This window comes from Siniperca chuatsi, linkage group LG2, assembly GCF_020085105.1.
Source record: "Siniperca chuatsi isolate FFG_IHB_CAS linkage group LG2, ASM2008510v1, whole genome shotgun sequence".
NCBI lineage: Eukaryota > Metazoa > Chordata > Actinopteri > Centrarchiformes > Sinipercidae > Siniperca > Siniperca chuatsi.
This window is the reverse complement of record NC_058043.1, coordinates 6260777-6287790: the sequence shown is the minus strand read 5'-3', so window position 1 is coordinate 6287790 and position 27014 is coordinate 6260777. Positions and strand designations below refer to the sequence as shown.

Below are 27014 nucleotides of genomic sequence, written 5' to 3'. Positions count from 1 at the left end.
AAGCTCAAATGTTATATACTCTTGGGTATTCCAAAAGTTCCTCGTGTGTTTTATATGTAAAATCTTAATTTATAAAGTAAGTAGTAACTCTCCAGCTACCAGATAAATGTAGTGAAATAAAACAGTACAATATTTCCCTCTGTAAATGTAGTGGAGTAGAAGTATAAAGTGCCATGAACTGGAAATGCTCAAGAAAAGTATGGATAAGTGAATGTACATTCCATCTGTACTGCAGGACTGTTGTATTAGACTGCATTAGTTTTAGCTAGGCGTACCTAATAAACTGGCAACTGAGTGTATATATAAATATAAATATAAAGTTGTATTATGCAAATGAGTTGTTATCGTGTAACAGTTCCTTCAGTTCCAGATTCTGTGAGGTCACAATGAAACATTCTAGAATCTGGTCGTGAGGATTCTGACACTTTATAAGTCTCTGGGGGAAATCAAACATCTGAAGAAATCTCTAAGGAGCGACAGAGTAGAGACAAAACACAGTGACTAACGTGTCAGAAAAAAAATGAGTGAGCAAGGAGAATCTTCCGCTGCGTTAAATTCTCACAGAAGTGAAATGGAGGAAAGGATGAGTGGCATGGCATCTGCAGTCTTAACTGAACTCCGTCTGGAGGGGAAGCTGTGTGATGTGGTGATCAAGGTGGGTGACGCTGAGTTCGATGCCCACAAGATCATCCTCTGTAGCTGCAGCCCGTACTTTCGGTGAGTAGGTTATCTCAGCAGCTATAATAATGTATAATATCAAACTCTTCAAACAAGCTGGTAAACAGATGCAAACTTCCAAAATGATCACAGTGTATGAACTGCATCTGAAAACCAATACAAAATAGTCTTTTTTTTAAAAAACTGAATTATAATCATTCATATCAACCCACTGTTTTAATAATAATAATGAACTTTATTTTGGACAGAGCCGATGTGTTTCTTAGAGCAGTGGTTGTGACCCATCGTCACTGATTGCATATGGTCAAACAAACTTTTATATGAAAAATATTTAGGCCTGTGGAGGTAAAATAATCCATTGATTTATAAGAAAAAAGCAAAGATTAGAAGAGTATCTAAAAATTAAAAAGCTATCCTGTTAATTGTCTCAGTACCACTCAGATTTATTTTGCAACCTCTTGGGGGAGTCTGACCGACAAGGGAAACCACTACAGTATCTTACTGACAACACACACCGGCAGCATCTTGATGCATGTCATCATAGGTTGACATGTGTTGATGTGTCAGGATATGCCACTGTCATATTTCCCTGCATCAATGCACGTCAAACTCTCCAGAAAAGCAGTTACTTTATCACAATCAGGTCATGTGGTCATTGAAATCCAGTGAGATTATTATCATCATGGAGGCAAGAATGGTCTCAGCAAATTTCACTTCAATCTGCCCATTATATTTTTACATTTGTTGCAAACAAGTAGAACATTTGGCCTGATAGCGGCCTCTGGAGAAAATCATAAGGATTCAGCTTAAATATGGATCAAATCTTCTATCACAGCATATATAATTGTGTAATCATCAACACTTTGCTATTGGTTTATGGGGTTTACCTTGAAAAGTCTTTGTCATGATTTAGCTGTGAACAAGCATGCACTAAGGTTTGGATTTATCGACTTGTTGCTATGACAACATCTCCAGATAAATTGTAAGCCAGTTTTGAATGATCAATAATCAAATCAAGATAACTCAGAACACAAGGCCCAGATTTCCTGGGACTATCTGGTCCAAAAGGTACAGGTGATCTAAAACCCTGATGTCCTCTAAATCCTGATCCACAGCACTCTCTTCACCGGTGCCTGGGCGACCTCAAAGAAGCAGATCTACACTATCCCTGGGGTGTTGCCCGAGATGATGCACTTCATCATCAATTATGCCTACACCCACTCTGTTCCCGTGACAAAGGATAATGTGGTGGAGGTTTTGGCAGCTGCAGACCAGTTCTTGGTCCTGGGGATTGTTCAGACCTGCTGCTTCTTCCTGGAGGACCAGCTGTGCCAGAGGAACTGCATCGGCATCTGGAGGCTGGTGGACTTCTACCACTGCCCTGAGCTGAGGGACAAGGTCTTCCTCTACATCCTGCACTGCTTTGAGGAGATAGTTTGTGTCTCACAGGAGCTCCTGGAGCTCTCTGCGCAGCAGCTAGCTGCTATCATTGAGAGCGATCTCCTCAATGTGAAACGAGAAAACTCAGTGTTTGAGGCCGTCCTCCGCTGGATTAACCACCTGCCTGACCAAAGACGAGGACACATCTCTCTGCTGTTATCCAAGGTAACTAAACAATAAGTCAACTGTAGCTGTAGTCAGCTTAACATAGCATGCATTGGGTTGCATTTTTACAGAAAAAGCCCAATCTGTATGCTGAAAACTAGCAAGAAAAACGACAGCATTGGTGACTTGTTCAAACACTTACAGCAACATATGATTATGTTTTCCTGACAAGCAAACTCTTGCGGCTGCGCAACTAAAAACTTTATTCTCTCAGGAGAAAAGGCAGAAATTGTGTGATTGTGTGTCTTAGGGAGTAGGTCAGGGTGGATGGTTGATGGTTGACAGACTATTGAACTTTTGAACTTTGGACAGAGCCAGGCTAACAATTTACCCCTGCTTCCAGACTTTATGCTAAGCTAGGCTAATCACAGCCTGACTCCACCTCCGCACTCATCACACAGACTTATAAGATTGATATAAGATTCATATCAGATTGATATCTATTTAGACTGTTTCTAACTGGCATCTTATATTTGTCCAGGTGCGGCTGGGCTTGATGACTGCTGATTACCTCCAAAACAGCGTGATCGACAACGCCATGGTAAAGGACAGCGTCGAATGTATGCCCATCATCAATGATGCAGTGACAGCATTTATAGATTTTAGGGCCAACGGACGCTCAAAAACTGTCTACAGTAACTTGCTGAACCGCCCACGCCTCCCTCCTGCCATTTTATTGGCCACCGGAGGCAAAGATGGCAACACTGCTGCCACCAGCCTCGAGGCGTATGATGTCCGAGCTGAGTGCTGGGTCACTGTGAGCGCTGAGGAGATTTGGCGCGCTCACCATGGTTCTGCTGTCCTCAACAACTTTGTGTACTTAATCGGTGGCTGCAGCCATGAAATTTACTTGAATACTGTGCAAAGGTTTGACCTTGTCACCTGCACGTGGCACCAGGTGGCACCCATGAACTTCTGCCGCTGCTATGTCAGCGTTGCTGTGCAGAATGGGTGCATTTATGCCATGGGAGGCTTCAATGGGCAAGCTTACTATAACACTGTCGAGTGCTACAAGCCTGAGACTGACAAGTGGACCATGATGGCACCCATGCGTGCTAAGAGGTGTGGAGCCAGCGCCACAACTCTAAATGGCAAGGTGAGTGAAGCAGAGATGACTGAAACAAGCAATGACGTTGTTGATTTAACCACCAAACTAGCCTCATAATCAGACCTAACTGCCACAATGTTTTCACTTCATTATTCAATCTGACATCATGTTCACGTTAGCCATTTTCTTCCTGTTGGAGAGGGGTGTCATTTCGTTACGTTTTGTCTTTTCAACGTCATTTCCGTTTGACACGGAAGTCGTGATAGTGGTTGCAAGACGCACGTTTGCTCAGTTGAATACTCTCAACAGGTTTTGCCACCATAGCCTTACTTGGTCTGGTATGACCGTCAGTTTAAGGTGACTAAGTAAACAAAATTAAGATAGATATTGCTGTATAAAACATGTTGCTGGATCAGTTTGTTGACTTTACTGTGCTTCTGTTATGTTACAACCCCAGCTCTGGGAGGAAGCAACAAAAAGGAAGAAACAAAGGGGTGGGTGAACCAAAATTAAGTTTATTTAGGAAATTAAATAAAAGACAAATAAAAACATTTCAGCATTTCGGGGCGCCCCGGTACCGCACCTGGTAGAGCGTGCACCCCATGTACAAGGCTGAGTCCTTACAGCAGCGGCACTATAAAGTTATGCATATAATGGCTTTAAAAACTGTAAAAACAAACAAACAAAAACAACTTAATTTCTGTGATTTTACAAGCACACTCTCATTGACATTAAAAAAATCTCCCTTTCTTTGTTCCTGACAATCATGTAGCAGTGTTACATTTTTAAATTACTGGTACACAGTAATCAGTAACTGAATTCTGTTATTATTCTGTTAATATTATCTTCAGTGACACTCAATGATACATGAATTTTCAACTATTTTTTCAACTACGATAACTCCAAAACATGGTCTGTAGGTCTACATTTGTGGGGGTTTCAACGGGCGACGCAGCCTCAGCACGGCTGAATGCTACGACCCGGATACCAACCAGTGGACCATGATCGCCCCCATGAGGAGCAGCCGAAGCGGCCTGGGAGTCGTTGCCTACAGAGACCACATCTATGCAGTAAGTGTGTGGCCCTTAAAACGTTTAAAATCATTTTTAAATCAATTAAATCAATATTTGGTGTCAAATTAGTGATTGCATCACTCTCTCGGGTTAATTTCGTAATAATCATCGGCTCGCTATACAGCATCCCTTACTTATTCTAGGCCTTCTGGCCTCTGTTTAATTATAATCCATTAATAAAGTAAGTTAAGTAAGTTAAGTAAATCTTTAGTTCATCTTTAGGTTAAAGCAATCACAAAATATTTTAAATGTCATAAACAGGGAAAATTAATTGTATGATGATCATTAGTGAATGGAAAAACAAATTTTTAGGATAAAGCCGCAGTCAGACCAGTAAGTGGCACTGTGACATTCATTTGCGAGTCTTCACGTAATAAGTACTTCTGGAGGTTTGTTCACTGGTGGGGCTATTTTTCGCAAGCTTCTGTGGCAGGCGAGCTAACCAGTAGCACGCTAGTTAGCAAGCTAGCTTACTCGGCCACTAACTGGAAGACAAGTTACCAAAGAAAAAACGTCGCTCCTGTCTCATAACTGTCTGCCTTTTTTGTGGAGCAGTTTATACTTAGGCAGAACAGGGTTATATAAAATTGGATGGTGCGACAGCTAAAAAGCTCTGAAAGCTTCCTCTATTTTGCTTCCTCTATTTTGGGACTAAGATGGTTTTCTATTGGTCAAAACAAACCCCCAGGAACAGCAATGTGCTGTGAGGGAATATTGGCTTAGTGGCCACAATCTGTATTGCAGTATCACATGAAACACACTGGCCTGAAAAGCCCTTTTTCCATACACAATCATTAGAAAAGTAATGGCTGTAAAACGGTGAATAAATGTTTCTGAGCGTCACAATTACTTCAAAATGACTCCTTGTATAATGAGAATTGGGGCCATTTGGTCCTAAAAAAAAATTCAAATCTAAAAGAGCCGTATCATAAAATTATTTTATGCCATTCATGTGTACAGGAAGCTAGCAGGACATCAGCTGGCTCAACTAGCTAGGCCGCAGAAGGACTCTAGTGCATGCTCGATATACACTGGGGCTCTTCTCTATTAGCTTTCCTGTGACTCTAGGACTCCTGTGGCTGGACTTAGTCCTTAACTTTGAACTTATGGTGTGAGACTTGCTCAGGGTTTCCTCCAGACTCAGTATGATTTCTTACTCTACTGAAACACTGGACTCACTTTCCACCCTCTCTCTGTCTTAGGTTGGTGGCACCATTAGTGGTTCCTCCCACCTGCGCAGTGCTGAGGCCTACAACCCACGGACCAACAGGTGGAGCCCCCTGCCATCAATGTACAACCCCCGCAGCTACTTTGGCATTGAGGTGGTGGACGACCAGCTCATTGTGGTCGGAGGATACGACGGCTCCACCACTCTGTTAGCTGTGGAGCGCTACGACGAGGAGGCTGGTATGTGGTACGGTGCCCCCAACATTGAGATGTCCCGCAGCGGCCTGAGCTGCAGTGTGCTGCACGGACTCTACAGCGTGGCGGAGAACTTGTTCCCTCGCTCCCAGTCGCTCCCCAATGTGGAGGAAGCTGTAGAGGAAGACACTTAAGCTGAAGTGTCATTTTTAAATAAATAATGTGATTTTATCTACATGTTCAAAGAAGAGGTGCTGTTATTATTCCATTATATAAATATATATTTTCATATGTTTTTATGAAAAATTAAATGCATTTTTTTATTCATACTTTTACCTGTATTCATATTATGGATACATATGCTAGTTGCCTGTTTCTACATCAGTATGACTGATAACAGGTCACTGCTCTACCTCAAGGGTTTTGGAGTTGCACTACTGGATTCATTATTTTTGCACATTAGCCTGTCTCTGCTGTAACCTGTGAGTTCACTGACTCAGTAAATGAATGAATAAACAAATGAGTAAATAAATGAACAAACAAGCTTTTCTGGTTTAGGAAACAAATAACTCAAGACCCAAAATGTTTAAAAATTAAAAATGACCTGCAATAAATTGCTGTGACAAGAAGCAGGATGAAGTAACATTTCACAATAGCAGCTGAGTTTTATAACTCATAAATAATAGTTTCACAATTTGAAGGTCATAATATTTATTTTGTCTTTATTTATTCTGCTTTGATATGTGTTTATTATGTGTATATCCTTGTTACAGATGCCTTTAATATGTTTGTGTCAAATTAGTGACTAAAGCATTACAAGAGCACATTGGAATATATGAGATACATGTTTAAAATACATGTTTTTGAAATAATGGAGCCCATTCTTGGACAGCATTAACAACAGATTGTGACTGTGAACCTGTCTCAACATGTATTACAGCCTTACCTTACCTGACAGATAAAACTAGCACTGAAACGATTAGTGTTTGACACAGTGTTTCTTACTCTACTCCTCACAGACATTAATAGTAAATTGATTGTGATCTCATAAGTCAGGTAAAATCTGCCTGTGATCCAATAATAAAAAGAAAATCAATCCCTAACATCTTCAACGAATCAATCAATCGTTTAAATCATTTGTCAAACAAAAATGTCTGGTTCCAGCTTCACAAGAGTGAGGAGTTGCTGCTTTTCACTGTTTTATTTCATCGTAAACTGAATATCTTTTGGTTTTAGATTGTTTGTTAGACAAAATAAGACATTTGAAGATGTCACCTTGGACTCTGGGAAATTGTAATGGTCATTTTTCAATATGATCTGATATTTAATTGATATTCCAAAAAATAATTAACAGATTAATCTAGAATGAAAATATTTGTTAGTTACAGATTTAGCTAGATAAAACCCACTGTCAGTGCATGTATTTTTTATAGAGGTAGAAGGGAGTGGGGTGAATGGATGTTTAAAAGTTGAAAATTTTCACAAAAAATGTTTGTATTTCTGTTATGTTTGAGTAATCAATATTAAAAAATAGTTTTAGCGATCTTTATAATCTGTACAATTTAGGCCTACTGAAGATATATCTAATATCCTATATCGCACAAAAATGCCTTTAACAGGAAAACACGCTTTTTATAACGATAGAAACCTTATAAACCAGTTGGCATGATCAAATTGTATCAATAAATACAAGCTATAAATTAAAAGAAATTCTCATCTGCAAACTAAGAACCGGCCGCCATTATGGCTCTGAATTGAATACGAGTACAGTGAAAGGGCGATCCTGGTGAGAGCCAAAATGGCGCCTCTCCCCTTTAAACAAGAAACCAATCAAATTCATGGAAGTTTTTTCTATCCAATCAAAATCCATTTGGAGGGCGGGACCTGCGGAACCGGGAGGAGCTGTTTTGGGGTGTTGTGAATTCGTGTAGCCAAGAGAAATCTTGAGTGGGAGTTGTCGGACTGTGTTGTTGTGCATTTTGTCCGTCGATTCACACCGATTACCAACGCGCCTGCCGCAGCCATGCCCGGGATAGAGAAGCTGCCGATAGAGGAGACGCTGGAGGACAGTCCGCAGGTAACAGCTCGCTTTTCCCTGGTGGCTTTAGATAGCATGCTAACGTTAGCCATTTGTACGGCTAGGCTAACTGTCTTTGTAGGCTCAGTGTTTGCTAACAACCAGCGAAGAGATGCCAAGTTCAAGCAGCATGCTAACCGCTAACGGCCCAGCTAACTAAAGCTGTCAAGCGGACAGCTGAAACGGGATACTCCAGCTGTGCATCGGCATCAAAATGTCACGGCTATACCGATCAGCTGGTGGAGGTTTACGTCAAGATGCGAGGTCAAAATGTCAAACGGAGGCACGCTATTCAGTGTCTGTTTGCACAGAAATGAACTCGTCAAATCACTAGTTTGCTGGGTACTTCCTTAGCCACTTGGCTAGTAGTTTCCCCTCCTCCGAGTGTTCAAGCAGCCAATTCTGCTGCTTTATGTTATTGTTAGATAGTCACACAGGGCAGAAAGCTGCAGCTGCACTGATTCAGATGAGCTGAAACACCTCCTAATCAGTGATGTTGTTTCCTGCAGCAAATCCAGGGCAAAACACCTGCTGTGACATCACTGATTTGGGGTGTGGCCAGAGTATGATATGCCGAAAAGGTTCAGTGTGTAGATGTATGAGTAGATTGTTTGGATGTTTTAGTTTAGTTCATTTCTAAACAATTTGCCCAGGCATGAAACAGTGAGACCCCTAGGGAAATGTGGTCATTGCTACAGCAAAATGTGATTTACAACGAGGTGAAATATATCCAATATAATTATACAACAATAATGTGATATACCAGCATTAATGTCTGTTTGTGATAAAGGCCCCTGGACTACGATACCTCTGTAACTATTACAAATACTGGTGCCACCTGTCCTTTTAATAAATTGGTAGGATTAGACCAACCACCCAGCCGTCAGTAATGCACCAAAATTCAAAATCTTTTTTTATTTTATCTCTCACAATGACAGATGAGCTTGCTGGCTAGCTTAAGTCAAAACATGTAGTTGAGACACACCTTGAGAACAGTATTGTACTGTGTGACAGGTAGAAGGTGTGGATTTACATAGATAGGTGTGGGTTTGGTTTTGGCAGTTACACAAGGGATCATTTCACTCGCTGAGGTTTTATGGACTGGTCAAATGATTAACACTGACTTTGTTTTCATCAGTTTTATTATGTGTTTTGTATATAGACACGCTCTCTGCTGGGAGTGTTTGAGGAGGACACTGCAGCCATCTCCAACTACTGCACACAGCTCTATCAGGCCATGCAGAGGATTTATGATGCACAGGTACACACTCACTCACACACTGTTGACAGGTGTAGTGTCACTAGCTTTGCAGGTATGGGCAGAACGTACATGAACGTTAGTAGGTGGCAGCTGATTGGAAAGTGTGTCTGCTGATTTCTCCTTCAGAATGAGCTGAGTGCTGCAACACACCTGACCTCCAGACTGCTGAAAGAGTACGACAAACAGGTAGGCCAAGTCACACCAGCCACCAGCCCGAATGACACTAGCCACCAGCCTGTATGACACTAACCACCATGCTATAACACTAGACATTAGCCTTATAGTACTACCCACTGGCCATTTAACACTAGCCACCAACCTTTAAACACTAGCCATCAGTCTTGTGACCCTAGCCATTATCCTTACAACCTTAGCCATAGCCTTATGACACAGCCTTATAACACTAGCCACAGGCCATATAACAATAGCCACTGGCCTGATATGACACTAATCATTAGCTTTATGACACTAGCTATCAGCCTTTTAACTCTAACACATGAGCGTTATTACACCACCTATCAGCCTTACAGTATAATGCTAGCCACCAGTCTTATAACACACTAGTAGCAGACCGCAGACTAGTAACACTAGCCATCAGCCTTATAATACTAGCCAAAGGCCATAAAGTATATCAACAGCCACAGCTTTCTGACACTACCCACAGTTTTTTAAAACTAGCCACTGGCCATATAACACTAGCCACCAGCCTTATGGCACTAGCCACCAACCTTATGGCACTAGCCACCAGCCTTATGGCACTAGCCACCAGCCATATAGCACTAGCCATCAGCATTATAGCACTAGCCATCAGCCTCAAAGCACTAGCCACCAGCCTTATCACACTTGGTGTCAGCATTATAACACTAGCCACCAACCCTAAAACGGAAGCCACGAGCGTTAAAACACTAGACGTCAGCTTTATAACACTAGCATCAGCCTTTTGACCCTAGCCATTAGCCTTATGAACCAACATCATGAAATCAACAGGCTTATCACTAGCCACTGGCCTTTTCTGTTACTTCACACGTATGCCTTCATTACACCTCTGGTTATATGCAACACTGTTACATTTTAAGATTTTTCCAGGTAACTAGGATTGAAATTTTTGGCACATCTGTCTGTCCAACACTTTGGTTCAAAACAAGATCTTGACAGTTTTGTAATTATTTTGATGACCCCTGACCTTTCCTCTAGAGGCGACTTCAGGTCTTCATTTAACCACCATTTGTTCCACGACGAGGTATCTTGAAAACTGCCAGGAATTCACAGATTCCTTTGCTGTGCGTTTCACGAGATATTTTCCTCACAGGAATCGATCTAATCCATTTCTCCATGTTGCTGCTGTTGTCTGCAGCGTTTTCCTCTAGGGGGCGATGATGAGGTGATGAGCTCCACCCTGCAGCAGTTTGCAAAAGTCATTGATGAGGTGAGAGAGAATACAAACACACCATAGCTGCTGTCAGGCCAGTTTGTTTATCCTTCTGGATGTGCCACACAGACAGATTTTACCTGACATGATATGACGTCACAATCGATTTACTATTAATATCTGTGAGAAGGAGAGTAAGAAACACCATGTTCATCTTCTGTGGTCACAGTGTGTTCGCCCCGCTGATTCATCCTTAACTTCCTCTCTTTCTCTCTCGCTCTCTTTCTAGTTGAGTTCCTGTCATGCTGTCTTGTCCACCCAGCTTGCAGATGCCATGATGTTTCCTATCACTCAGTTTAAAGAGAGAGACCTGAAGGGTAGGAAACACACACACACATGCAGCACACTAATAATCCGATCCTGCCACACTGTGGATCAAAGAACGAGAACTGTTTCTGACATATTTGTCAGATTAGCAACTGACAAGAGTTTTGTTGTTGACTACATGACCAAAAATAGTAGCCATAGGAGCATTTGTGAGGTCGCCCACTGATGTTGGGAGATCAGGTCTGGCTCTGGATCAGTGTTCTAGTTCATCCCAAAGATGAGGTTGAGATCAGGACTCTGTGCAGGCCAGTCAAGCTCTTTCACACCAAACTGGGAAAACCATTTTCTATGGACCTGGTTTTGTGCACGGGGGCATTGTCATGAAACAGGAAAATGTCTTCCCCAAACTGATTGTTCCCGCAGAACTGGAAGCACACTGTTGTCCAAAATATAGGATTTCCCTTCAGTGGAACTAAGGGGCCCAAACTTGGGAAAAAGTACACTTGTGCTAAACATAAACACATAAGCACAGATAGCAGAAATATCCTTTGCACTCTAACTTGCTGTCCTTTTTGTCTCTCTGTCTCTCTCCAGAGATCCTCACTCTGAAAGAAGTCTTCCAAATAGCCAGTGATGGTAAGTTAGTACTGCTACTTAGGGCTGCAATTAATATTCTGCATCAAGGAGTCATCCTCCAATTGACCGATCTTAAGAACCACCCACCCTTAGCTACTGTTGCTATGTTAATATCGCTTCTGCTGACTAGCATTATGTTTTTAAATACAATTATTACCTTACTGAATATACATCTCGGCTACAAAAACAAATAATATCCGTCCTACTGGCAGCTCGGGTAGAGTCAGTTGGGTAAACTGAGATAAAGTAATCAAAGGAGCATCTTATCTTAACATCTGTCGATTTTTGATGGGATTAAGTTAGTTAATTGTTTCTGAATAACTACGGAGGCTAAGGATTGGTCAATTGCCTATTTTGTGTCAACAACCATTTAAAACCCAAAAGGATTCACAGCAGCTTGAAGTGTGAACATAAACATGTTTGGCATAATTTACTTAAAACAATTAATCGATCTAACATTTCTTAAACATATTTTTATTTTTGTTTTATTTGTGCACGTGGAGGGCAGTCTGTCCTAATTTGAATGAAGATAAGATGAGAATTTACAGCCGCTAACTCTGACAGAGACTTGGTCAGAGTTGTAACACTTAATGTAAAAGAACAAAATGTGCAGATCTCTGTGTCAGCATGACTCTTTTGGCTCTTGGCTTTAAAGGGAGATTTCACCTTGTTTTTATGGTTACTGGAGTATTTTTGTCTTCACTTGAAGACTACTGCTCTGTTCTTTTCTAACCTGTGTTACTGATGAAAAAGAAATGAAAAAGAAAATGTTATACTACCAAAAAGTCTTACCTACCTGTTTCTGTCTGCAGATCATGACACAGCCATTAACAGATACAGCCGCCTCTCCAAGAAGAGGGACAACGACAAGGTAATCACTTTGTTGACAGAAACACTCCTCACATTAGGTTTACTAAAATCTAATACTAACCTTCTAGGTGATTCTTTATTGTACGGGTCCGTAATATCTAAATTATTTTCTCTGAAGTTTCCTTGAAGGAACTGTGTAATTTGTTTACAGGGAAAATACAGATGAAACTTTTTCTGAGTTTGTGTAGTTAGCTGTGTTGAGTTTATCAGCAGTTATTGATTTCTAGAGGAAATTCCTTGACAGAACTGCTCCATTTCAACCCAATTCAAGTATCCATTCAATTACTTTTTGACAATTTCCACATTTTCCATTTTCTACTGACTTGCTGTGCAGTTAAATGGAATTAAATAAATATCTCTATTTTTCCCATAATTTGTAATAAGTTACGTTAGAAAACTTCTGGTTCATCCAGTCTGGTTTTGAGTGTTTTAGCCCTTAACCTCTAATTGTATATCTTTTACTTTATTGTTGACCACTTTATTGCACACTTCAGTTTTTAGATTGATTAGATTGACTTCCTTCCAGGCACCCATTTCAGTTTATTTGTATGAAAATAAGCTTGCAGAGAGCTGAAACCTGCTTCAGAGTAGCCCATTGGTCAGTTGTGTTTTTTGTTAGAGTTACAGTCAGTGATTGTTATGTGGGGATGCAACTGCATCTTAAAAACTTTCCTATATATCTGCAGCAAGGTTCAAGTTTCTGCAGGTTGATTTTCATAGAAATGACCTCAAACCAGCAGCTGCATAAGCTGGTCAGCAGAAGTTATGTGCCAATATGAAAATCTCTGATTATCTTGACCAAAAATATATGATATTACCTTGACGCTGAAATAAGAGGAAAGTCTTGTGTGTTGCAGTTGCGGGTGGAGGCTGTGGAGGATGTCTACACCTCCCGCAAGAAACAGCACCAGACCATGATGCACTACTTCTGCTCGCTGAACACACTTCAGTACAAGAAGAAGACGGCTCTGCTGGAGCCGCTGCTGGGCTACATGCAGGCCCAGGTACACACATGCACACACACAGACACACACACACACAGGTGGGTGTCATTCATCAGGAACAGCTCCTAAGGAGAAGTTATTGAGTTTGTCCCTGAGTTAACGAGTCCCAGTGAATTTCACTCTATTTATAATATATGTGAAGAAGCGTCACTGTTAACAGAGAGAAACATTAGACTGCTGTGATGTTGAAGTGGAGCAGGCAGTGAATATTAGACTGAACCAGTCAAATTCATTTTAAATCTGAAGTTTTCCCAACTGGTTCAGAGCTGTTACCATGTTTCTCTCTGTTAACAGTGACAGTTTTTGTACTGTTGTTTTTGTACTTCCCATTTGGAATAATAAAATGACTGAACAGAACTGAAACCCGCTGATGTGTCTTTATCTTTATCTGTGTTTGTTCTGTGCAGATCAGTTTCTTTAAGCTGGGTTCAGAAAATCTCACCCAGCAGTGGGAGGACTTCCTGGGAACCATTGGAACCAGTGTCCAGAAGTAAGACCCCACACACACACACACACACCAACACCACAACCAAAAGTGTCTTAAATGTTTTTTTTATAATCAAGGTCTTAAATACTTAACTTAACGTTTCAAAGGTTTTGTGGTTTTGAAGAAACTGCAAATGGATGGAAACATGTTAGCAATATGAAGACATCAGTGACAAATGTGAGGGGAACGTGTGAATTCAGTGTGTGTGTGTTTGTGTGTGTGTGTGTGTGTGTGTGTTTGCAGTGTGCGTCGCGAGATGGAGGAGGAGGTTGGGCAGATGCAGCAGTCCATCCAGGAGATGGAGAGATCATGTGACCTGCTGTACGCACCGTGTGACCCTGACCCCGCCCACTCACCTGTCTGTCGCAACCTGACCAGGAAACAGGGCTACCTGTACATCCGCAAGTAGGACATGCACACATATTTTAATACTTTTATTTAATGTCCACATGTGTACAATTGTTATCTGATCATAATATCATTTGAAATCATTCTGATGTCAGAAGAAAAAAATTAAACAATCCTGGTGAAATCCTGGTGCATTTTATGTACATGCAGTCCCTGGGTCGGATTACGCTGACGTGCACTGCTCTCTGTCGCAGTGTGTTTTTTGATTCTACCACCGGGTAGTTGGACACTTTCAAATCCAAAACGGCTTTAAATGATAATTCCAATTTATTACAACTTTTCTTCATTTTCTGAAACTTTTTCTTATTTTCTGTGTTTTGTCCATCAGTTCAATCAGTAATGATAACACTGTCCCGACCAAGTTAATATCTGAGATCTGGAAAGATGGAGACATCACTAAAAAAATGTCAGACGGGTCAAGAAACACGAGCAGTCGACGATCAGACAGGTTTTTAACAAACTTATTTAGAAGAGAAAACAAAGGCAAACGTAAAATTATTAGCCCAAAATGTCCACTGTAAACATCCATCACAGTTTACAGACTCACTTCCTGCTTCAACTTTGACGTGTTGTACTTACTGTGGTTGTGTGGATTGTGTGCACACAGTTTTCCGGTGCATTGAGGGGTTATTACAACATTTCAGGTGCACTCACTTTCAGTTTGATCTCCAAATATCAATAGCATCTAAATAAACTGTTGGTTTGTTTCCAAACTGTCTGATGGTCTGACTGCTCGTGTTTCTTGAATTGTCAGACTTCTTTTTAGTGATCTTACCGTGTCCCCAGATCTCAGATATTAACTTGTATGATACAATGTTATTATAACTAATAGAAAGAACAAACAAAACTATGAAAAAAGACCCAAGTTGTAAACCCCCCATTCTCCTTTAATGACGACAAAGTTTTAATTGTAAGGTATGTTATGTTATCTTTGTCTAAATACCGTTCCGAAAATGGTTATATAAAGTTTACTTTACTTACTTTTAAAGTCATTTTCTGTCATGTGCTTGGACTGCTGTTGTGGCAATATTGGAATCTGGTGTTAAAGTTGGAAATAAGTTGGAAAATAGGATCTTTACACTTAATTTGTTGTTTGTGTCATCTTCCAATAAGTTAAAATAGCTCTTCTGCCTGTCTCTCAGTAAGACGGGGCTGGTGTCGTCGTCCTGGGAGCGTCAGTACTTCTTCACGCAGGGCGGTAATCTGATGCAGCAGGGCCGAGGCGAGGTGGCGGGCGGGCTGGTCACAGACCTCGACAACTGTTCCGTCATGGCGGTCGACTCTGACGACCGCCGCTTCTGCTTTCAGGTCACTTCCTTTGATGGAAAGAAGTGAGAGGGCTACCGTTTTTTACCTTTTGTCTTTCATGAATACAGCATAACTCTTCTCTCCATGTTTAACTTTTCAGAGGTGTAGTAGAGTATAAATACCACTTGTAAAAAAGTATTTGAGTTTTTCTCATTTTGTGTTCTGTCAGAGTGGTGACGCTGCAGTCGGAGAGCAGGAAGGACTGCGAGGAGGTAAAATGTTTTTCTGTCATGTGACCTGCTCTGTATTGACTGTCAGCCGTTCTGTTGTCTCCTCACGCCGTCTCTCTGCTGCTTCCTCCACCAGTGGATCTCCACCATCAACAACATTTCCAAAAGGATCTACCTGAGTGAGAACGCAGAGGTCTGTGTCCTACTTCCCTCATGAACTTGGTCACAGGTTGTAGTGGAAATTTTGGCACTTATCTTTAGGTGAAGTCTGGCCTGGTTTCAGCCCCATACCTCTGATTTGTCCAGTGATTTTAATCTGTCTGGTGTTGTGCTCATTGATGGCTATTTCCCCTAGTTGGAAAAACAGTCAACCACTCAGAGCAAAACGTCCACAAGACGTCAGATGACCTGGCACTTCCACAACCCCCGCAGATCCACTAGTCACCATAAGTATTAACTATGATAACTTGACTAGTTGATCCTGGAACTGTGTGGAAGAAGTGATCTGATTAGCGTCTCAGCAACAGCTAATAGAGGTGATGGCGATGGCAGTCCTCACCACAGTACGTTATTATGTAAAACTGGTCAAATATTTGCTGACATGCAGGTGCAAGGTGGTCACAAGCAGCGGATTACTTGGATGACAAAATGCGACACATTCCCACTTCCAGTGTAGACAGGAAGTTAAAAGAGAAAATGTCTTTGTTGCTGGGAAACAACAGGGTTTAATGTATCTTTTCAGCACTAGACACACATTAGAGAGTTTGCAGGAAATTAGGGGAAGGAGAGAAGGGGAACAACATGCAACAAAGGTCCCCGCCTGGACTCGAATTGGAGACATGTCGCACGATAGTCAGCGCTTAAACCCATTAACTGCAGATTAATGATCATTGTTTTTGGAATGGCATGTTCATTAATAACATGGCTGGAATGTCTGGGTGTCCACATACTTTTGGCCATGTATTGTGTATCTAATATCAATATATACACAGTATGAAATAAGAGTAGCGAGACACTGTACAAATAAAAAAACAGAACAAACTTTTACTGAAAAGCGATTTGAATTCATACATTCAAAATCTTTTCCTATTGGTTGATGCTGACAGTATTGTCATCATATTGGCAGGAGCTGGCAGCCAGAGTGAACCAATCAGCTATTGAGGCCGTGACACCGTCGCCGTCCTTCCAGCAGAGACATGAGAGCATGAGACCCAGCAGGTGTGTGTATCTTGTCTTTATTACACTTGAAAAGCAAGCACTTTACATACAACAACTACATAGCTACATGGTGTGATCGACAACCTTATAACCTATCAGCTGCCAGATATAAGGAAGATGGACCCTTGGTGGCCAATCAGATTTTTCTGTGGGAAAACTGGACGAGTCAGGCCTCCACCAGTAAGACCATCCATCTCTCTCTCTCTCTCTCTCTCTCTCTCTCTCTCTATTCCAGTAAAGGGCGTGTGGGCCGAGCGAGCAGTATTAGCTCTGTGGGTTCAGAGCCATCGCCTGCCCTTTCCGTGCTCTCATTGGATGCGCTGGTTGCCCCGGAAACACCCATCCAGTTTGACATAATTTCCCCCGTCACCGAGGAGAACTCAGGACAGAGCAAGACGGCAGCACAGTCCGGCAGGTAGGTGTGTGTGTGTGTGTTGCAAACCGTGCTAAAGCCTCATGTCTGTTTCCTCTTATTTCAGTTCACCCAGATGATGAAAAAACGTATTGTTTGTCTCATGTCTGGTGGCATCTCTCCAAGCATGTAGGGTTTTTTTTTTATTGTCCAGGTTTTGAGATTTCAGCCTCCACCCCAATACAATCAAGATGAATGGAATTTAGTGTGTGATGCTCACAGCTTTTGAAGAATTATATTTTTAAAAATTCAACAGCAACATCTCTTTCCAGAAACAGAGGCTGTGTCTGAAATCACTCCCTATTTACTATACAGTGCACTATATTTACTGTCCGCCATTTTATTTGAGTGTCCTAATTCTGTGTGTGTAAATGTAGTCATGTCAAGTCAACATCACAAATCACAACTGGCCTCATGTGGCTTTACAATCTATACACAGCACCCTCTGTCCTTAGACCCTCTCCCAGGACAGACGGACATGCAATAGATGTTGTGTGTACAGAATAGATTCACAACAGAAAGTCATACATGACAGTATACAATTATGACAAAATGTAGATTGTAAAACATAAGTGAAGAGGATCCAGGAGGACAATTCAGAAGCTTCAGGTGTCGCCCACTAGGAAGGATCTGAGCCACACCACCTCCTCTCCACCAGAGAGACCTGGAAAGACCACAGTAAAATAGTAGTGTAGTGGATCCTCTATATAGTGCCCTTAAAAATCCCACAATGGAACAAAAAAAGTGCTTTCTGCTAATTATCCCACAAAGCAATGCCCCACATTTTACAGATCCGAAAATTACAGTTGAGCGCCAAAATAATGATTAGTAAGTGTCCGAAATCTCGATTTACTGCTTTCTATTGAGTAAACTATTCAATGTCTATTATATAGGGTGTGGGACGGAGAGTCCCCGTTACTCTGTATAATCCAGAGAACACAGTTTAACTACTGTTACCACAGGAAGTGACTCTATGAAAACTGTTGATGAAGACTAATCAAGTAATTTGTGATTCTCAACAGCACCTGGTCGATCAAAGTATCCCTGTGATGTGAGTGAGTGAGAGTCCTGTCTAATGCAGCAGCTGATGGTTAATGTTCAATGTTCTGTGCGTGTGTGTGTGTGTGTGTGTGTGTTTCTGTGTGTTTTTCTGTGTGTGTCCACAGAAGAAGTAATCCATTTGGAGAGTCAGGAGACAGCACATCAGAAGACAGCGAAGGTACCGTCTGCTCTTGTCTTCCTCATGTTATTGAAACCATTTTTTCATGGTTTCTGTTACAGTGATGCATCCGGTTCCAATTTAGTCACTCTTTTGTTTAAAGGACCCTCCACTCAAAAATGTGTTTTTCTTATGTTTATGTCCCCTAAAATGTCTTTACTGACTTGTATTTGTGCAAAGTTTGTCGCTAGAAAGGTGTTTTCACATTCCTCTACTGAAGGGGGGAGATGTCTGTACACTTCCCTAAAATCTGAGAATCAAACGTAATCCAGAGCAAGCTAGATTTGGGACGTCACAAATTCGAAAGACCACCAACAAAGAACACCATCAGCAAAGAAACCTGAAACCTCCAGCGCAGAGCGGACTTGTCAGTACAGAGCCGAGTTTGAGCTAACTTAGCGTAGTGAAAGTTTTGACAGCAAACATGACAGAGTGTGCAGTTTTTGGATGTAAACTGAACCCTGGAGCTTCCTTCCACTATCTACTAACGTTACATAATAACAATGTGAACACACATCGTAGCAGATATTATTGTATGTTTCACAACCACTAACGCTGTGTCAGCCACTGCCAGTTGCAAGCTAACAAACAACATAAACAAATAATAGATGCTAACTACACTTACCATTCTGATACATCTTCTAGTCTACATCTTCATCTTGATGCGCACTGCTCTTTCACCGGTCAACCTAACATGCAGCGGTGGTGGGCGGGGTGTTCATAGATCCAGACTTTCTCAATGAGGGAGAAGGAGTAGATGTGCTTCCAGCCCTTTTTCAGAGTCTTTTTTTTTTGTTTTACTTAAATATTAATCATAGCAGAGTATTTTTACATACTTTAAAACGTCTGGAGGGGAACTTTAATGAAAATGTCCAAGTAAGTTATCAAGTGTGCCTCCTTCTAATTTCTAATTCTAATTTTCTCCCCCGTGTCTGTTGTCCAGACTCCATCCTCCATCAGCTCTTCATCGTTCGCTTCCTGGGCTCCATGGAGGTGAGGACTGCTGAGTCAGCAGAGGTCATCTCTGAGACCATGAGGCAGATCCTGGCAGCCAGAGCCATCCACAACATCTTCAGGATGACCGAATCACACCTGCTGGTCACCTGTGACTGCCTCAAGTATGAAACACACAGAGAGAGAGAGAGAGAGAGTGTGTGTGTGTGTCATTGTGGAAAATGTGTCTTAGACATTATGCTGAGAATATACTTCTGGCTCATCGTCAATCTGCTGCCAGTCTGATGATTTTGTCAACAAAAGAAAACTAAATACTTGGAAGCACAGGCGCAGCAATTACTCGATGATTTAAAACGTAAATAAACTAATTTAAGTTAAAGACCACTCCAACCAGTAGATGCGTTTAAATTTACATAAATAAATTACTTTCAATGTGATCAAAGCAGTCAGTAAGTCTGCCTGCATTGATACATACATTAAAACAGGTGATTCTTACAGGATCTGTCGTCCACAGCTGCTTTAGACTGTATGAAAAGTTTCTCGATCAGTTCATTAAATCCCTGCAGCCGTCTGAAGGCAGCAGGACAGACATGCTGATAAATCTGCAGCCTCTGATTGGAGATGTGTTAGAGCGCAGTGCCGTTATGCACAGCTTTTCACTGCATTTACCTTCATTAAATCACATCAGACTGCTACAAAATAGCCACACACACCAGACGGATCAGTTATAATTAGGGCTGCACCTAACGATTTTTTTTTATCGATTAATCTAATTACTAATTTATCTCTTGTTCTAAAGATTATTTTTTCATTACTTGATTAATATAACAATTAATTTACCCAAAATAAATATCAAAAACTTGTCTCATTATTATTATTTCAATATTTTATTCAGTCATTTTCTCTTAAAAACAAACAAATGTAACATGTGTGCCGTTTTCACAGAAGCAGGTGAGCCGCATGTGGAGGAGGCTTGTTGTTAATGACGTCGCCTATCGAATCAATTTAAACCAACGTGGCACCGAATGACATCGGCACCAACAGGTGCACTTCCAACTTTTACAAAACAATGACATAAGTAGGCCTACATAAACAGGAGACTCTCTCTCTCTGCAGAGCATGTGCGACAGTCAGTAGACCGCACGGGAGGGGTAGAGCGAGGGGAGACTGTGGGTGCAGCCATACTTCATTGCGATGTGCTGACGCACGATATGCAAATCGACTTATTTCCGTAATCGATGACATCGGTTACGTCAATGAATTGTGCCAGTCCTGGTTATAACTCATTATTCTGCCTGTTTTATGTGGGAGAAGTCAGATTACTGGAGCTAATTAATCCTGCCTGTCACAGACTCACACATTTCTTTTTTCTTTATTATTTATTTCTATCATGATTGTACTAATTAACTGTTAAAAAAACACACACACACACACACACACACACCATCTGCCTCTGGCTGCATTTGAAGTGCTGTGTGTTCACATCGTGGCGTTCTGCACCTTCCAGACAACTCACAAACTACTAAATGAGAATTCACCATGACACTGATATGGAGAGGATATTAATAACTAATTATTTTCAGTTTTTCATTTTGGAAACACTTCTTTCTATGCATGAAAACGCCTTTTACATCGATGTTTGTTTTTTTCTTTTCAGGCTCATTGATCCTCAGACACAAGTCACTCGTCTCAGGGTAAGATGATCTCTGTCTCCCTGCTTAGATAGTTTTAATCTCAGACACGTTTCTAATGATTTATCATCTCTTTCCTCCTTCTTTTTCATCCTTCTTTCCTCTCTTCTCTTCTATGTTCTTCCCCTCTGTTCTCCACCTCTCTCCTCCTATAGTTCCCTCTCTCCAGTGTGGTTCAGTGTTTGTCCCATCAGGACAACAAGAGGCTGTTTGGTTTCGTTCTGCAGACAGCAGGCGGGCAGGGTGACAACCGAGCCGTCTGCTACATCTTCGAGTCCAACAACGATGGAGAGAAGGTCGTGTGTGTGTTTATCTGTTAGTCTCGCTGTCTAACGCTCTGTTTGGTCTGTCTGACCTGTTTGTCTTCTTCGTGTGTTTCAGATCTGTGACAGCATCGGTCTGGCCAAGCAGATAGCCTTCCACTCTGAGATGGTGAGACTGATTTAAAACTTCATTAAACTGAAGCTAACGCTAGCTCACTCACATTTTGGTGATGGTAATGGTACCTTCAGGTGTTGTTGTCAGGGGTTAATTATTTTTGTTGCCTTGTTGTTGTTTTTGTTGTGTAGGACCGTAAGGCAGTGGAGAAGAGGAAGGAGCAGGACAAGGCCAAAGAGAAACAGCAGGAAGAACTCAGCAAACAGAGACAGATAGAGAAGGTGACCTTTAACCCCACACTTTAACCATGACACTAAAACATAGTTGTTTACTTGTACTCTCATATGTAACATTTACGCATTAAAATGTCTAAAAACAACTAAACCTACCGTATGTTATATATTTTGTTGAGTTGTACTTACAATATCTCAAACGTTTCCAACAATGTTCAAACCCAGAGAAATCTGTAATTTTATTCAAGGTAACGGTGCATTTCATTTGGTCGCCTGTCAACGGCGTCATCCGCTCTAGTTGCTCTAACTTCTGTGGAAACACCAGATGAGGGAGGAAGGAAGTCGGCGAAGCTAGCCAGCCACTCTATTATTTACTATTGTTTGTATAGCTCACTCGTGATGGTGCGCCATTATTCACCACTGTTCTGTCGCCGAAGCTGCCCCCCGTAAAACTTTAATACAATGATTTCTGCCTGAGTCACGTCAGATAGATTTTTACCAGCAATGGTGGTTGTGTAACAATGAAGACAACAACTCCCATGATCCCACACTACTTCACGACGTCATCCATCTTTTGTTATTGTTTTTAATGGGGGACCCGTAGTGGCAGAAATAACATATTGTGATAGATATAGGGTCTGTCGTAGAAGCAGGTGAATCCTCATCATTTTTAACTGTATTAAACTAGGGTTGCAACTAACGATTGTTTTCATTATCAATTAATCTGCAGATTTCTTTCTCGATTAATTGTTTGGTCAATAAAATATAAATAAAAAATGCTAATCACAATTTCCTGAAAACCCAACATGACGTCGTCAAATGACTTGTTTTGTCCAAAACCCAAAGATATTCCATTAACTATCACATAGGACAAAAAACAAAAAACAAATCCCCATAAAAAAAAAAATTACTTTAATGATCGTTTATCAAAATAGCTGCCAATTAATTTTCTGTCGATCGACTAATCGTTGCAGCTCTAGATCAATCACTCATTTGTTGATGTATCTTGAGTCAGGTTTCACCTGTACCCAAAAACCTCTCAGATTTCACTGAATTATTTGGATTACTGTTTCTATCTTTGAAACCTTTTAAAATTCTAATAAAAATCTAATATTTCTTTATTTTCAAATGGCCCTGTTTTATTCTGAAAAACAAGTGCAGTATCTATGTTTGAAGCTAATAAGAGACTTTCAGAGACCAAACACCATAATGGTAAATGTGGAGCTGCAGGATGATGGTAGATACAGTTATCTACTACACACACAGAGCAACGTAATGTGTCCCTTTATTTTTAGAACCGACTGTACTGATATTAACTTGAGTGATGTCTTTTTCCTCGTTTTGCCTCCAGGATCTGGAGGAGCAGAGCCGTTTGATCGCCGCCTCGAGTCGCCCCGCTAACCCGCCTGCCTCTGACGGACAATTCTTAGTGCTCAGCAACAGCCAGTCAGAGGACAGCGATGCCGGGGAGGAGGGGAAGAAGAAGGGCGAGTCTGAAGCCTAACAAAGCTGACGGAGGTTGCATGTTTTACCACCCAGGCAAGTCCCAGTCTGGTACTGTCAATGCAACAGCTCAGGAATCAGAGGAGGGGAACAACACCCGCCCGCCTGGGATGCCTGGGACTGAAAAACATGTGCTCCCTCTCTGCTGAACTCTGTTTGAAGTTTGTGGTGGAGCCTGTCACTCTGAAAACGGAGGATAAACTAAACACACCCTCGCTATAAGAGAAGGTGGCGTGGAAACACCTCGTCGCGGACTTGTGTTTTATTCTGTGTGTAAAAACGCTGCTTTTTATACCGGCTCCACAAATATAGATTAACCTGTACGTTTCTGTTTTTTTATGTTTATTTTATTAGAAAAAGAGCTAACAGCAAGGACAGAGGATTTAAAGCAAAACAACATGTGCGGAATAATAAACCAGGATCTGAAGGAGATGCGGGAGAAAACACGGACGTCAGATTTGGACGGTGTCAGTGTCGGCTGTTAAAACGTCCTGCAGGATATTTTTTTTATTCTTTCCTTACTTCCAGGCAGTCGCTGCTTTTCATTCATATGTCATTTATTTTACAGCAGAATGAAAATCAACTTGCAAAGTCGTGAAACTTGCTGAGTCATCATCACAGTAGAGCTTCAGCGATTAGTCCATGAATCGATTAGTCGATCAACAGAAAAATTAACACTTGATTAATCATTATAAGTCATTTTTCAAGCAAAGAATGTCAAAGATTTAATGTTTCCAGTTTCTCAAATGTGAGAATTTGTGGTTGGTATTTTTTGTTTTCGGATGTTGTATAGACCGATCGATCAATCAAAAAAATTATCAGCAGATTAATCGATAATAAAAATAATTGTTAGTTGCAGCCCTACATCACAGTCATTATGACTACTTTCAAAGCAGCCGTAAGTCCAGACCGATGGGAAAAGTCTTGCGTTGCTACATCACAACAACAGCCACATCCCTGTTTATGGTGGATTATCAAACTCAAGCAAGTCCCAAGTCCCAGCGAGCTGATTTTCATAGTTTACTAAGATGAACTGAAGCCAGCGGCTGCTTGGAAGGTGAAGAGAAACATATTCAGAGGTCTACAACATCAGCTGGTCAACTTGGATTTGGTGATTTGCAGGTCAAACGATATTCTAGACGTCTTGAGTTAAAATTGGGCTGAATTTGGTTGAAAAGACGCTCCATGTCACTCGCTTTGTTGACCCGTCCATCCACCCCGACCTCATCCCTATCCTCGTGTTTTTCCTGCGCTATAACAACGTCTCACCACTTCAAGCTCCTGACAGATGAGTAATAACATGTAGTTTCAACATGTAGTTATGATCTGCTTCACAGTGAAATATAGTCATTAAAATGCTGTTGAAACTAAAGTTACGTAACTTTAGTTTTTACCACACGTTAGACTTATTGAACTGTAAATCATTAAGTCAGTGCTCCCTGAGTATTTTATGTAAAAACGTTATTGAAGACTAAACTATCTGCTATTTTAAAATATTGACTACTAAAATCATAGTAGTTATGAATGAAACACTCTGAAACTCGTCAGGTCAGCCAGGGTCAAATTCTGCTTCTCTGGGGTCAAAGGTCAATTCTACTTTATCCACGGTGAAAATATTTTGGCCCCGACCTCCTCCTGATCTATAAGAAAAACCTTCAACGACTTCCAATGCCAATATTAACTTTCTGTGTTTGTCGAGGTAATTGTAATACAACATAAAATATCATTAGCAATGCTTTGTCCAGCATCCCAGCATTTCATGCCTTTTGCTTGCAATGCGCATTAGCATGTTATCAGGAGCGGACCAACATGGCTGCCACAGGAGACCCCCGAAGGTGTGAAACTACAGAAAAGAAAATCTTAAACCCTTTTTCATTTAAAGATTTTTTTTTTATTCCAAAATCTGCAACTTCTGCCTCATACAAAATTAATATTTGAATGGAAGTAGTGCTCATTAATGAGAATCATATACCGTTCACCTCTGACCAACGGTTCAGATTTGGATTGTGAAACAACACGAGCACAAATCTGATCAAACGATCTTCTCACTTTTGCAGTATTTGTTGAGTTCTCCATTTTGAAAACTCAAAGAAAAAATGTGGGGCTCAACTTTTGTCTTGGTACATTTTATTCATTCAGTAAACTTTGAAGAAATGTAACATCTTGATGTATGTAAGGACTACGGTTGTCTTTTTGCCGTGGTATCGAAAGAGGTATCGAGTATCGTTTTTTTTAATACTAGTACTGTATCGAAATTTTAAATTCTGGTATCGCGAAAACCTTAGTAAGGACCTTGCTTCATAAAAACGGACAGTCCGACATCTCTGCCAAATAATCAGCTGAGTGTTTCTCCTGACATCGCAATATTGATCTGTGCTTTCACAGGTGTTTATCTGGATCATTGTTTGGGGCCTTTTATGTTCTTCACTGGTTTTATTCATTAATCTGCCTTTATCCAGAGTGATTCACAGTGATTATCTGTAGAAAAACAACTGAATACGCTTCAGTTCCAACATCATAGACATTACATGTAGGAATGTTAAAGGTCAGAGGTCACAGCCTTCTGACAACAGACAAACCTCTTCAGTCTGCTGTGGGGAAGTTAACACGGTGAAGACGTTTCTAAAAGCCTAAATCAACAGTTACTGATGATGACGATGATGATGATGATGATGATGATGATGATGTTATTTTTCTGTTTTTTGGGGAGGATGTTTTCTTGCTGTAACCAGGTGAAGGACTCGTGTTTGATGGAGCTGCACTTTACTGACGCAGGAAAACACAACACGATCAATGATGTTGAACTGTAAATATGTTTCAGTTGTTCAATTGTTTCAGTGTCATGAATAATAAAAAGGCTTTTCAGTGATAAATAAAGCACTAACTCCACCCGCCCGAGTCAGTCTGCTGTTTTCAGCTTCACTTTATCCATCACTTTGAACTATCTATTTTAACAATTTATGCATAGCTTAAAGTAATAGATAGCTAAATATAATGGATAAACAGTTTTAAATAGTTAGCTTAAAGTAAATGGTGAAATATCTGAAAAGGATAAATTGTGAAAAAGCCAAGCAATGGATAAATGGATGAAATATTCTGCTAAAAGTAACAGATAAACATTGTTAGCTTGAAGTAACAGATAATTCAGATAGCTAAAAGTATTTTGGTGAAATAGCTAAAAGTGCTAAATATTTAAAAGAGATAGCTAAAAGTAATGGATTGCTGAAAATAATAGATAAATGGTGATAAAGCTAAAAGTAACAGTTTAAAAGTGAAGCTTAAAGTGATGGATAAGCCATTGAAATAGTTAGCTTGAAGTAATAATCAGTTGAAATAGCTAAAATAATGCTAACTGTTTATTCCATTACTTTTAGCCATCTGTTTCTCTACTCGCTTAACTAGTTTATGCAAACTCTGAACTTCCAGTGGACTCAATATGAGGATGTACTTGTTATTCAAATTGTTCAAATTCAATTTTTTCAAATTAGTTTAGCTACTTCACATTTTCTCCATGTATCACCAAGCTAAGCTAAGTACCTCCTGGTGTTGGGAGTCACTGGTAATATGAATTATAGCTACTAAGAATTGGTACAGGTCTGTCTGTATTTAAAATAAAACAAACGCACAAATGGCCACCATAACTTTATTATAAAATAAATATGAACAAAATTAATTACAAATATAAAAATATACATTTTCATTAAGACTTATCTTATACATGTG

General features: G+C 40.6%; 2 protein-coding genes across 2 annotated transcripts; both read left to right on the top strand.

The window, feature by feature from the left end:
* The first annotated feature begins 446 nt into the window (after nt 1–446).
* LOC122882725 (kelch-like protein 10) lies at nt 447–6014 on the top strand. The gene is made up of 5 exons (XM_044210420.1): nt 447–717; nt 1794–2283; nt 2765–3379; nt 4252–4401; nt 5607–6014. The coding sequence occupies exons 1-5, from the start codon at nt 521–523 to the stop codon at nt 5958–5960; spliced, it is 1806 nt and encodes a 601-aa protein (XP_044066355.1). The 5' UTR covers nt 447–520; the 3' UTR covers nt 5961–6014.
* A 1613-nt stretch (nt 6015–7627) lies between these two features.
* appl1 (adaptor protein, phosphotyrosine interaction, PH domain and leucine zipper containing 1) lies at nt 7628–26180 on the top strand. The gene is made up of 22 exons (XM_044210409.1): nt 7628–7843; nt 9006–9104; nt 9231–9290; nt 10459–10530; nt 10763–10850; nt 11395–11436; nt 12249–12307; nt 13164–13310; nt 13718–13800; nt 14041–14202; nt 15348–15536; nt 15683–15725; nt 15820–15876; nt 16810–16901; nt 17137–17316; nt 18480–18532; nt 19476–19650; nt 21144–21180; nt 21333–21473; nt 21559–21609; nt 21747–21836; nt 23140–26180. The coding sequence occupies exons 1-22, from the start codon at nt 7790–7792 to the stop codon at nt 23290–23292; spliced, it is 2127 nt and encodes a 708-aa protein (XP_044066344.1). The 5' UTR covers nt 7628–7789; the 3' UTR covers nt 23293–26180.
* Nucleotides 26181–27014: the final 834 nt, after the last annotated feature.

Excerpts from the sequence above, each read along its gene's own strand:
- LOC122882725 (XM_044210420.1), top strand. The coding sequence starts at position 521 with ATGAGTGAGCAAGGAGAATCTTCCGCTGCGTTAAATTCTCACAGAAGT. Across the intron at positions 718-1,793 it reads AGCTGCAGCCCGTACTTTCG|CACTCTCTTCACCGGTGCCT; the intron begins GTGAGTAGGTTA and ends CCTGATCCACAG. Across the intron at positions 2,284-2,764 it reads TCTCTCTGCTGTTATCCAAG|GTGCGGCTGGGCTTGATGAC; the intron begins GTAACTAAACAA and ends ATATTTGTCCAG.
- appl1 (XM_044210409.1), top strand. The coding sequence starts at position 7,790 with ATGCCCGGGATAGAGAAGCTGCCGATAGAGGAGACGCTGGAGGACAGT. Across the intron at positions 11,437-12,248 it reads CTTCCAAATAGCCAGTGATG|ATCATGACACAGCCATTAAC; the intron begins GTAAGTTAGTAC and ends TTCTGTCTGCAG. Across the intron at positions 15,726-15,819 it reads GCAGGAAGGACTGCGAGGAG|TGGATCTCCACCATCAACAA; the intron begins GTAAAATGTTTT and ends TTCCTCCACCAG.